Below are 12,512 nucleotides of genomic sequence, written 5' to 3'. Positions count from 1 at the left end.
ATCTTAATAAATATTTTATTATATATATTTAGAAAAAGATTTAATTAATTATAATACAGAAAAAAAACATTGATTATAATATAAAATATCTAAGTATATAATTCGCTGACATGGTACTTGAGTAGGTACCCCTTACCTAATATTTTTCATCGCGTCCACAGGAGCTAGAGGTAGCGTGTACCTTGCGCTCCAAGATGAAGGGAGGTGAGCCCACTGCATTAACGAACGCAACAAGCTACCTACTAGAAACGACTTAGCACACGGTTGCCCGTGCTGGCTGCGGCTCACTTGTTTATCGTCACCCTGTTTCATAGGGAGTCCGCCCGCCCATCCCCCAAGGAGCATCCTCTGCTCCTTGACCGTCAAGATGAATGGGGACCTGAGTCTCTCTCAGGCTCTCGGAGGACTGCGAATAGCCAACCCAGACGATTCCACCGATGCTGTCCACGACGACCCCAAGCCCTCTGCACCGGCCGACGATGTCGACGCAAGCCCGGCACCCCCAGCCGCATACGCCCCCAGAGACGCTTCGCAACCTCCACGCACACTGCATTCCTCAGACGGCCTGCGGGTAAACCTATCCGAGGCACCAGCAGCGGCATCTGACCTCGTGTCGCCTGCTCCTGCGAACCAATACCTTGGCCGAGAACCCAGCCAAAGGGGATCGTCACGCTCCTACCAGCAGTCGCAGCCGATTTCACGACAGGCGTCTCAGCGAGAAGGGAACCCTACCGTACCTGGCAAATCACAGCCGTTCGCAGGCGATGCTCCTGTCCCGACAACCAGCGAGGAGTGGAAGGACCGCGGCGCTGCCGTGGGCGTACGCCGTGAGCTCGACAAGAGCGGCCGTCCCGTCGTTCGACAGATCAAAAAAGGAGTGCGAGACTTTGCCTTTGGACGGGTGCTCGGGGAGGGCTCATACAGCACCGTATATCTGGCGACCGACCGCCAGACCCTCAAGGAGTACGCCATCAAGGTATTAGAAAAGAGACACATCATAAAGGAGAAGAAGATCAAATACGTCAATATCGAAAAGAACACCCTGAATCGCTTAACCGAGCACCCTGGGATTGTTCGACTTTACTACACGTTTCAAGATGAGACGTCCCTCTACTACGTGCTTGATCTGTGCAACGGCGGCGAGCTGCTCGGCGTGCTGAAGCGGACCGGCACCTTCGATGTCGAATGCACGAGATATTACGGGGCGCAGATTCTCGATGCCATTGAATACATGCATTCACGCGGCGTTATCCATCGTGACCTGAAGCCGGAGAACGTGCTGCTCGACGATCAGATGCACGTCAAGATCACAGACTTCGGCACCGCCAAACTCCTTCCCGATCCTCGAACCAACCCGGATGCCAACTCAGAGGGGACTGACGGGCTCGACGCGGACAATCGGAACGGCGATGACGGCCGCGCCGCATCCTTTGTCGGCACGGCCGAGTACGTAAGCCCTGAGCTGCTCACGCATAAGAATGCTTGCAAGGCTAGTGACCTTTGGGCTTTTGGCTGTATCATCTATCAGCTGTTGGCTGGACGGCCACCTTTCAAGGCTGGGAGCGAGTATTTGACCTTTCAGAAAATCGTCAACTTGGAATACGAGTTCCCTCAAGGATTCCCTCCTGCGGCGCGAGACTTGGTGGAGCGCTGCCTCGTTCTCGACCCGGCCAGGAGGCTCACCATAGAGCATATCAAGAACCACGAGTTCTTCAACGGCCAGCCATTCGGAAGGCCCTTGTGGAGGTCAAAGGCTCCAAGACTGCGACCATATGTCCCGCCGGCCCAGGAGCCAAACATCATCCAGCTCAACAATTTCTCTACAAGTCCCAGTCCCAATTCCCGAACGCAGCCGCCAAACAACCCTCCCAGCAATCCGACGAACGGTAGTAACCGACCCGCCCGCATCATCACCGAACTGCCGCCTCCTACACAACTAGACATCGAATGGTCCCCGGTGCTCACAAGAAACAACGAGCGCATCTTGAAGCTTGGGGATCTGATGGTGCTTTCTACACCAATACCCAATGGATCCAACGGGAAGGGGTCTGATGAGGGCCATAGGAAGCTAGCTCGATTCTTTGGCGGAAGCACGACGAAAAAGCGCCAGCGACTTGTCATGGTGACTTCAAGCGGCCGCGTCCTGCTGGCTCCAGCGGGTGGCGAAGAGAAGAGGGCAAAACAGGAGCTGTCGCTGCTGTCTCCCGATACAACGTGGAAGACTCATCAGGATGCTAAGGGCCAGTATGTGTGGTGTCTGGACACGGTAAGATCCCCGCCTCTTCTTGATTCCCTTGACCTTGAATCTCATCAACTTTACAGGCCGGCCAGCATTTTACTTTTGAAGAAACGAAGTCTGCGTCCAACTCAGGGTCCGATCCCTCTTTCGCTGAAGAGTGGGTGGAGAGTCTGGAGAGAGCCAGAGATATGGCTTTGTCACAAAACATGGCGTCTGATGCCGCATTTGGCGAGATGTCTTCAGCGGTGTCAACGCCATCCAGCACCCTGGTCGGCAGAGGGAATACCGCAGACGGCTTCGCAGCCAACGACCGACCTTCTCGTAGTCATTTGAGCAAAGGCCAGGCACCCCTGGAGGACCCCACGCCGGCGAGAAGGAATCGCTTCAGCAAGCGACAGTCGCGCAATGGTCTAGGACCTGCATTCTAAAGCCCAATCTAACTTTGCCGGAGGCTAATGGCGGTGGTAGAAGAAGAAGAAGGGGAAGAAAGGAGAAAAAAAAGAAAAGAAAGAAGAGGAAGAAGAAGAAGATCGAAGAAGAGCCTTGTCCAACTCTCAACTAAGGCTTCAGACATGTTACTTGAAAGATCTTTTGCCCCTTATCACATTGAGTACAATGGCAACATGAAGAGCGCGGCGCATTATTGAGATGTTCGTTTTCGTCTTCTAGAGCGGAGCTGGTCGCAGCGCATATGTCTTTCTTATTGTTTTCTCTCTCTCGAGCATTTGGATGGTAGAATGGTTATGGCGAAGAGCCCACTGCGCAGCAGCAGAAGATGTTGGCCGGTGTACCGGCATTGTTTTTGTTTGCCCTTATTGTCGAAAGGAACTCGAGTGGCCATTTCCCGGGTCAAGCAATGGGGAATCGCCCGCTTGTCTTCATGGCGCTCCCCTCGTGAAGACGCTGATTGACCTGGAATAGTAGACGGCACGATGTTCCCTTGGGGCACGAGATACATCCAGCTATAAGCGCCGATACATCGAAGTATGTGTGCCTGGTATATAGGTTTAGTACTGCTTGCTATACAAGTAATAAATGTTACACCCTGAGATAATCGAAACCCTTTGTTAATATAGATATGTTCAATCACTGAAGTTTGGTTCTTGGACGCCGTGTCAATGCTCGTACTTGGCTCATACCACTATTACCCAGTCGATTCTACTGTCCCATCAAGTCGGGATATGCCTTAGTGTAAGGTAATACTAGGGTATAGAGGCAGGACCTAGTCTATGGACCTACTATAGTGTATACCTTATGCGACAGTTCTCTCAGAAACATACGCTACACCTCCCGAGTTGTACTTGTACATGCCAGATCCATTGTCCGGGGTGCATTGCGGTGTCTTGGTCCCTGACAGATGCAGTGCAAGCCATACCTAAGGTAGGTACCCCTACGTACCTAGTAGGTAGGGTGGTAGTACGAAATACCTTACTGTACCTTGGTACTATATCGCGATTGTCTTATCTTGGGAGACTCGGAATTGGCATGTGGTCGACTTTCTGATTGTGAATGGTAGGTAATTACCACTAGTATTCGATCGTCGGCCCGCAACCGGTTTCGGAGGACCCAAAGAAACAGAATCCGGCCGGCCGTCTGCGGACGGTTCCATTTCTTTTTAGCGCTCCGGCATGTGTAAGGTAACAGAAAGGTACAGTACAAGCATATCGGGTCCTGTCACTGGTATGACTCGTTCGTCGCATTGCTTAGTAGGAAAATCATAATCGGGCCTCACTTGCTTCTTGCTTTTTTCCTAATATTTCCCTCTGCCGAACTTGTGAAAAGCGTCAATCGGCGACATAGTTTGTTTGACTTGCTGCCGTGAGCGTCATCGCAACAATGGAACTTGTCAACAGGTGAGTGACAAAAAGGCAGTCGTTTCAATTGAAAGCATCGGCCATTGAGTTGGCCAGGTTTTGCAAGGCTTTCTGCTAACTTCTTTTTTTCTCTCCTCTTCCGTCATAGTCTTGAAGGACGCTTGCTCTTCGCAGTGCCCAAAAGTCAGTTCCCGGTTGCCCTTGCTCCCCAAAGTCAAGCTTGCATGCCGCTGACCAGCGTTTCCATTCGCGCCATGTTGCAGAGGGCCGATTGAACCAAGCGACCTTGAACCTGCTCGAGGGCGCAGACATCCAGTTCCGGAGAGAGAACCGCCTCGACATTGCCCTCGTTAAGAACCTCCCCATCGCCCTCATCTTCCTGCCCGCCGCCGATATCCCCACGTTTGTCGGCCAGGGCCGCGTCGATCTTGGAATCACGGGGTGGGATCAAGTTAGGGAGCACGATGCAGCCGTCAGCGCCGCCGCTGCCCACGGAGGTGCGCCCGCTCAGGGCTCGGGCTGCGAGATGATCACGGAGCTCGGGTTTGGGTCGTGCAAGCTCCAGGTCCAGGTTCCGGAGAAGGGCCAGTACGCCAGCAGCGCAGACCTCATCGGCCGCACAGTTGGCACGAGCTTCGTGAGCCTGACTGCCGACTTCTTCGCCCAGCTGGAGGCGAAGGCAAACGGCACCGCCCACGACTCCTCGCGCCCGCAGATCCTCCAGACCAAAATCGTCGAGTTGAGCGGCAGCGTGGAGGCAGCGTGCGCATTGGGAGTCGCCGATGGCATCGTAGACCTTGTTGGTAAGCCTCTGCCTACTCACCTGCCCCCTCCTCCCTCCCTCACTCCCTCACTCCCTTCTCTGTATCGCCTTCTTGCTCTAACCCTTTTGTAGAATCAGGAGAGACCATGAGGGCTGCGGGACTGAAAGCCATCGACACGGTGGTCGAATCAACAGCCGTTCTCATCAAGTCTCGCTCACCGTCCAACCCCGACCTGGTAGACCTCATCGCTTCGCGGATACGTGGCGTCATCACGGCCCAGCGATATGTCCTTTGCCAGTACAACATCGAGCGCTCCGGTGTCGCTGCGGCCACAAAGATCACTCCAGGAAAACGTGCCCCCACCATCACATCCTTGGATGACGGCTGGGTCGCTGTGAGCTCAATGGTCGAGAAGAAGAAGATTGCCTTGGTCATGGATGAACTGACCCGAGTTGGCGCGCACGACATTCTGGTCTTGGATATTCACAACACACGAGAGTAGCCGTGTCCGTCAGTACATTATAGATTGGGGGTATCGGAGTGAGTCAGCAGGGGAGGATAAAAGAAAACAGGCTAGAAGGTTTGGAAATCCGGTAGAATGGATGGAGGGAAGAAGGAAAAGCACGAGTTCGGCAACACTGGGGTCATGACATTAGATATATAAAAGCTAAGCAAAAGTCAGGACACAACTGTAAATACTAGTACGTTCACGCTGAACGACATTCTCTCCAGCCCTTTATTCGCTTTCCCACGACGAGGAGAGGGCGCGTCAAGACTCAAGGCAAGTCGTCATATCGATATGAGCTTCGATCCGTAGCCCGCAAGGTCGCGCTCCGTCGGATGCTGTCTATCCACACTGAGCCGTCCAGCATGTCCTGAACCGAGTCCAGATTGCTGTTGTCTGCCGGCCGCTCCAGCTCTGCAGCCATCGTTTCCCGAAGATCTGGCGTCTCGAGTTCAAAGCTGAACGTTGAGGTTCCTCTGGTCTCTTCTTGTGCCGTTAGTGACGACCGAGGGAAGCCCAGCGGGTGGCTCTGTGTCGTGCCATCGGCCATCGAATCTGGAGGCCACGCCGACTTTCTGTGTTCATCTCCACTAGCACCCATGCTGAGGTGAGACATCTTGGCTTCACCCTGCGTGGACAGAGCGTCGTCATCGTCATCCTCCACCAGGATGTCTGGGATCCTCAGCTGTGGGATTGTTGTCATGCGAGAAGCTCGCTTTCTCTCCATGTGTGCTTTGAACTTGCGTGACCAATAGCTAGGTTCGTCTTTGTCAGCTCCCACCGTCGACGATCCGTCCGCCCAATGGTGCGGATTATGCTGCTAGTACTTACAGTGTGTCGAAGAAGCCCTGCACAATCCGTCGTCGTATACCTTCGTCGACGCGTTGCAGCCGTGCTCGCCGCCGCAAGAATTCTTCCAGTCTAGCGATTGTCAGCGGATATAGGCTCGACAATAAGTCGTTTTCTTGCAACGCAAGAGAGGGGTTTACCTTAGGCTCTTGCTATCGTTGATGATGTTGTAATGAGCAAGAATCATCAAAACATCCGTGAAAGCGATTCCCTTGTCCGGATCGGCGCTTACGAGAACCTCCTCGTAAAAAATGTTAAATCGTTGGCGGCGTTTGCGAATCTTTTTAATGTCCAGGTGGCTCAGCCTCTCGTTCAGCCGGTTGATGTCGATATCGTTGAGCGCAGCCGTCGAGACGATCGAGGTATGGCGAGAAGCTCTGAGGTCTCCACGCACATCCTCCAGGATTTGCCGTACAGAATCCTCCGGTTCGTAGATCCGCATCTGGAACACGCCAGAGAGCTCGCCAAGCAGGCGCGGGAAAGCTTCCTTGCTGATGTAGCCTGTGCCGGCCGGGTCAACGCTGCGCCAGGCCTCCTTGAATCTCCGAATCTCGTCTCGGTCAACGACCGCCATGCCGGACGACCGCTGGTAAACGTAGCTGAAGCTTTCGTAGATCAACGAAACAAACAGATTCACAAAGATGTACATGCTGACGATATTCCACGCTATGAATAAGAACCTAGCCCATGGCTTGCTACCGCAGTCGCTGTCAAAGAAACTTTCCGCTTCGACGCACAGGGGCGGTTCGATGCCGGCGTAGTCTTCCATGATCTGGTTCCAGCCTTCTCCCAGGCTCATTCTGAATAAGAAGATCAGAGCCATGGGGACCGTACGAAAGTTGATGTCGCTCCCCTCGTTGTCTCCGAAGCGGGTCAGGCTGAAGGTCTGGGTCATTGCAATGGCAAAGACGAGGAAAAACACAAACCAGGTGGCCAGGAGGTTGCCGATCACTGGTAGACTGGCCGCGGCCGTCTTGAACAGCTGATCCAGCGCATCGTTCCGGGGGATCACCAAAAGGACAATGGCAACGAGGAATATCTTGTGCAGCTGCACATAGGTATCCGCTCTCGTGTCTGCGATTAAAAGCACGAGGGTGGCGGTAAAGGCGCCCGACACAGCCACCAGAGAGTAGAGGTCCCAGGAGCTTCGTCGGAAACGTGTCCAGCCCAGGCCTATGATCCGAATCGTGATGTTGCTGATGTATATCAGAGTGAAGAGTAAGAAGATGTATTCGCGAGTTGTTGTCCACCAGGCTGGCTCATCGCTGAATTCAACAACCAGCAACACAAGATGCAGGACAAGCACAACGGTGACCGCCTGGTACCATTTGCCCCTTTTTTCAATGGCCCGTTTATGGCACCACTTCTTCCACTTGTTCTCCGAGTCGTCGTATGAGCTTTTTGACGGTGAGATATGGCGCAGGAGCTTTCGCAACTCGAGCCATGATCGTTGCTCTGCTGTAAGATAGGCCACCCCCGTTTGCTCTGTGTAATTTCTCATAAAGACGGAGATGAAGAGCGTAAGAATGAAGACGGTCGCCAAGAGGTTGAAAACAACAAAGAACATGGCGTTCCCCTGGTTTGCCAAATCCTGGGGCTGCATGCCGCGGCCAGTAATTGCTTGCGCGGCGAAAGAAACATCTACCCATCCTTCTTGGCTGACGATTTGGAACAAGGTGAAGAGCGACGCACCGAAGTCGTCAAAGCCGAAATATGGGTTCGCTGCCACCCGCGGCGCCAGCATTGGCCAATCGCTTGAGTAAGGTGTGCTGTTGAATTCGCCGAAGCACTGGGATAGAAGGGAGATGTCCCCAGAGTCGTTGCAAGTTACCAGCAGCCCATTGAATAGATTAAGCCCGTAGATGGCAAACGGGATCAGAAGGGATATGGATACGAACGCCGCCTGCGAGATTGTTAGCAAACTCCAGCAAGAATCACTCGGGAATACTTGTCAGCCTTCATACTCCTAGAAGTTTCCACCATCCCACTATGATCAGTGAGTGAAACGTGTCCCGCGCGCTGTCGCTCACGTTCAGCAGCCGAAGGGCTCTGAGCGCCTTGAACGCACCCAGTGCTCTCGAGATGGCACCGTCGTCAATGAGCAGTGTCACAACATTTGTCCACAAAGTAATCAGCACAACTGCATCGATGATACCCCACGAGCTCCGTAGAAATGCGTTGGGTGTCCATAGGAGACCGTCGGCAATGATCTTGATGATTGCTTCGACTGTGAAGATTATGGCAAAGGCCATGTCTGTCCAGATGTACCATTGCGTCACCGTGGAGGGATGCAGATCTCGATATTCCTTTTGATAGAGCGGCGTTGTGACGCAAGCGATCACAACCATTGCAAAGACCGATGCATAGATGAAAGTTGATATCGAGTACCAGGCTATCTTGTTGGGCTCAACCCCGTCGAAGCGCTCGAGGCCTCTGGCTGGGCCTACAAGCCTCTGGCAAAAGCGTCGAATGCGACTGCTGGGAGGGAAAATATATAAGGAGGTGTTGTACCGAGGGTGCCGGGCGAGATAATCTCTCTGAGCCTTACGCCGAGCCGACGTTGCTGATACTGCCTGCCGAGCCATCTGCCGAGGGTCCAGCGTGCCATTGGGGCCGTCAAAGCGAAGGTTCGAGTAGAACGGGTTTGGTTCACTCTTATTCACCCGTGCCCATATCTTCTTGATAAATCCAGGCTTGCCGTCTCCCATCAAGTTCGTGGTGCTCCGGTGGGGTGGACTTCTGTGATCTGGATGAAGACGGAGAGGGTCGGCCACTTCATCGTCCAAAAACTCCTGCACCACGGTATCTTTGAGGAGCATTTCCATCATGCCGGGGCCATAGTCCAGTGGATCCTTACGGCGGCGAGATTTCCCAAAGCTGAAGATTGTCGACAACGTGAGGTTGTTGGCAGTATGCCCAAGTTCCTTTCTCTGGAGAAAGGCCTTGACTTGCTCTAGACGTTTCTCATCTTCCGACACATCAAAGTTCTCCTGGATGACGGCGATGAACATGTTTATCAGGATGAAGAAGGATAAAATGAACCATCCTATGAGAAACACTGCACTAATCCAGGCCGTCTTCATTGCCGTAGTGTACGAAGTGACCGAGTACAGAATGTTAGTCCAGTTCTCGCTGGAGAGTATCTGATACATGCCGAGAAACGAGTTGTACACTGTATTGAATGAGATGCGATTGAGCTCCCCGCCGTCGTCGTAAACAGGTATCTGCCCCCGGAAGAGCTGCGCGGCCAAGATTGCTACCAGGAAAGTCATCAGGAACACGAACAGCATGAGATTCCCAATACCTGCCGCGCTTCCCAGCACTAAAAGGATGAGCTTCCGCGTCACAGGTATGGCCAAGACAACCCGATATGCCCGAAGAACTTGAAAGACTGTGAGCCACGCGTAAACCCGAGAATCGCGAACTGGCGGTATGAGGATAGCAGAAGTAATGATAGCCAGGGCCAAGTCGAAGATGTTTCGCCAGCTTCGATGGAACCTATGCCAGTAGGCTACAATTCGAATGATGATTTCCACATCAAGAAGTATAGTGGCTGCAATCTCGGCGGTGTCAATGAACTTGCCACGAGAATGAGACATGGTTGCGCTCCGGCAAGCTTCACTGAGCAAAGCGAAGGCAACCACTAGCAACCAGAACAGTGAAGTCTTTCTATACAGGTTTTGCGTTGTTGATGCTTTCCGTTTGAGCGTGTCGGTGTGCGGCTGTGTGGAAGGCTCAGGCTCAACTGTGAAAGCACTCGATTTGCTCTCTTCACGAATGACCTGGAACGAGGAGGTTATGACGGCTATCAGCAGGTTGGTCAACCACAACATCATAATCATGATTGCAGCGCCGAAGAAGAGAGCCGCTTGGGGGTAGTCAGAGGCCATAGTGTAGTACATGAGGTCGGAGAACGTATTCGCGCTCATTATGACGAAGACCAGTTCAAGCGAATGCAGAATGTTGTCGAAGTTGACTGTCCCATTGTACGGGTTTTGTTGCTGAAGACATATCGATCCCCTAGGGCACAGGTATCCCTTGCCTTCGGAAGTCCCCTTGACAAGGTCCTCGAGTGACCCGGAGGCACCGAGTTTGACCCAAGGTAGCGTAGCACCAGTCGAGTTATCCAGGTAGCCGCCGCAGAATTGCATTTCGTTGGTAAACGAGGCCGTCAAATTGTTGGGATCCAGGGGATCCAACCACACGCATTGTCGGCTAAAGCTCGATTTGAAGCTCTGCATACCAATGATGGCAAAAAGAAGCCAGAAGAAGCCGATAAGAAACGCTACACGGACAAGGAGAGGCGCGGCCTTTTTCAAACTCCTCAGGATAATCTATATCGCATGAGTATGTTATCACGGCAGGTCAGGGGACGGGGAGGCTACGACTTACAGCAGTGCCATGAGTAAGGGCCAACAATCTCAGGATGCGCAGACAGCTGAGCATTTTGAAGAGATAGAAGTGATGTCGGTTTTCGGAACCAGTGATGCCCAGTACGAAGGTAATCCAGAATGAGAAAACGGCAACAAAGTCCATGCGGTTGAACGAATGGCGCAGAAAGGCTCGTCGAGCCAACTGTAAGCGCTGCTGGTCCTCGACCGTCTTCGGGCCAGTCTGCTGCCCCTGCATCAAGGTTGTGAAAGATCGGGCAAAGGCAGGGGCCTGTGGCTGAGCAGACCGAACTCTTTTCACGGACCTCTGTCGTTGAGGCTGAAATATAGTCTTGTATCGATCTGCAATTGCTGCTCTGATGCCCCTTTTGCGATCAATGGTACTATACTCCTCTGCATTCAATATGAAGCCGGACACCACGATCCTGGCGAAAATCTCTAAGGTAAATACAATGAAGAGCCCGAGCATGGTCCAATCTATTGGCTTCTTGCCCCATCGCTCCGGGCGCTCATTGCCAGGACTGAAGACGTCTGGCCAGGATTCTACAGCAAGTAGAACCGTTTGAGAGATGATGAGAAGCAAGATGAAAGGCTCGGTATATGGATTCACTAGGACATCACACATCCATAACCTGAATCGGCTCTCTGGGGAGAATATACCCAGTGAATTTCCTTTCAGGGGGTTGGGCGGCTTCGGGCGAGTGGGGGGTGATGGTCGAGTCGGCACTTCGGCGGTCAGAAATACATTCTGAGCTGCCTTCTCCTCACGAGACGAAGCTGTTCGAGAGTAGTACGGTTCATTGCCATACGTTGAAGATATTTGGTTGGCTGACCTTTCACCTGGCGAGTCGCGGGATCGGGAGCGATAGCGTGAAGATCTCTGGTCGGCCACGTCTGACTCCCCGCTGAGGTTTACAACTCTCTGAGACATAGCCCTCACGATTGAACCAGCACGATGGAAGGCTCCAGATGTAGAAGCCGATCGCGATAAGCGATAATCTCCAGGATCTAGTGTCATCCCATAACTCTGGTGGCCACTGGGCATATAGTCCGAGCTGGGGCCATGCCCAAGGTTCTTTCCTTCGTGGTCTCGCATTGAAGCACTGTCAAGGTCGCGGACAGTCTGGAAACTGTCTCTTGCATGGAACCCGTGGTCATCTCCAAGATGGGAGCCGGATATCGGTTGAACTCCAGCAGTGAGTGGAACTCTATCAGAATCCGAGTAATATGGATTCGCCGACTCTTCGATATACTGCGGGCCTCCATCGAAGGAGAGATAGGAATCTGAAGCAAAGTGCGAGGGTCGTGTAAGTGGTGGCGGGATATCAGGAGGAAGCGCCGCCTGCAGCGCTGTAGGGTCTATATGTGAGTCGAAGCTAATGCGATCTCGAGATGATGAGATGTATGAAGGGTGCCAGTATGTCGACAGTCCAGCCTCGCTTGTCGTCTTCGCTGCGGAGTCCAGCCCATGGGTTTGGTTCGAGTCGCGACGGTCATCGGATGGATTGACATTTTGTAAACCGAGAGGTGGCGGCGCGTGCGCAGCACGGTCGTTTGGTGGTTCGGATGACATTATCGCAAGCCTTCGTAGCGTTCAAAGCGATGGACGTCGTACTGGCAGTAAAGATTCAACATCACGGTCGGAACCTGACAGCCGATCCCGTGGGATACGCATTGGCCGAGAGCGGTCACTATGGCCGACCGTCGAACGTGGTTGGAGCAATATGTATATACGGAGGTGGCAGAACCAAGGTCAAGCATGAGCTTATCTTGAAGAATCACAAGCTAGGTACGGAGCGAGGATAAAGGGTCTCGCTAGTACCTATAAATAGATTTAATACGTGTTTCCATCTAGGGAATGTCATATATAGACTATTAGGAATAGTGTAAGTGTTATTAATCCTGCTATATTAAGCTTTAAAAATTATAAGATAAAATATTATTTTAAAA

The 12,512-nt window shown here is 52.6% G+C and overlaps 3 protein-coding genes across 3 annotated transcripts; 2 read left to right on the top strand and 1 right to left on the bottom strand.

Annotated features, from left to right (window-relative positions):
• Positions 1 to 314: 314 nt before the first annotated feature.
• On the top strand, positions 315 to 2,667 carry CCMA1212_003300 (Serine/threonine-protein kinase ksg1; the record flags this gene model as incomplete). The annotated part of the gene is made up of 2 exons (XM_073700652.1): positions 315 to 2,266; positions 2,323 to 2,667. Exons 1-2 carry the CDS (start codon positions 368 to 370, stop codon positions 2,665 to 2,667), a joined length of 2,244 nt encoding a protein of 747 aa, XP_073560483.1. The 5' UTR covers positions 315 to 367.
• Positions 2,668 to 4,075: 1,408 nt separating this feature from the next.
• On the top strand, positions 4,076 to 5,319 carry CCMA1212_003299 (ATP phosphoribosyltransferase; the record flags this gene model as incomplete). The annotated part of the gene is made up of 4 exons (XM_073700651.1): positions 4,076 to 4,092; positions 4,202 to 4,236; positions 4,317 to 4,856; positions 4,949 to 5,319. 4 exons carry the CDS (start codon positions 4,076 to 4,078, stop codon positions 5,317 to 5,319), a joined length of 963 nt encoding a protein of 320 aa, XP_073560038.1.
• Positions 5,320 to 5,593: 274 nt separating this feature from the next.
• Positions 5,594 to 12,145, bottom strand: CCMA1212_003298 (Calcium-channel protein cch1; the record flags this gene model as incomplete). Its single annotated transcript, XM_073700650.1, has 5 exons — positions 10,564 to 12,145; positions 8,136 to 10,505; positions 6,312 to 8,074; positions 6,154 to 6,243; positions 5,594 to 6,077 (listed from the first exon to the last, which is right to left on the bottom strand). Exons 1-5 carry the CDS (start codon positions 12,133 to 12,135, stop codon positions 5,594 to 5,596), a joined length of 6,279 nt encoding a protein of 2,092 aa, XP_073560037.1. The 5' UTR covers positions 12,136 to 12,145.
• Between the last annotated feature and the right edge of the window lie 367 nt (positions 12,146 to 12,512).

The sequence above is a fragment of the Trichoderma ghanense genome (assembly GCF_004382785.1).
Source record: "Trichoderma ghanense strain CCMA-1212 chromosome Unknown scaffold_3, whole genome shotgun sequence".
NCBI classification, from domain to species: Eukaryota; Fungi; Ascomycota; class Sordariomycetes; order Hypocreales; family Hypocreaceae; genus Trichoderma; species Trichoderma ghanense.
The sequence above is the reverse complement of the archived record's forward strand: the minus strand, read 5'-3'. Positions and strand labels throughout refer to the sequence as shown.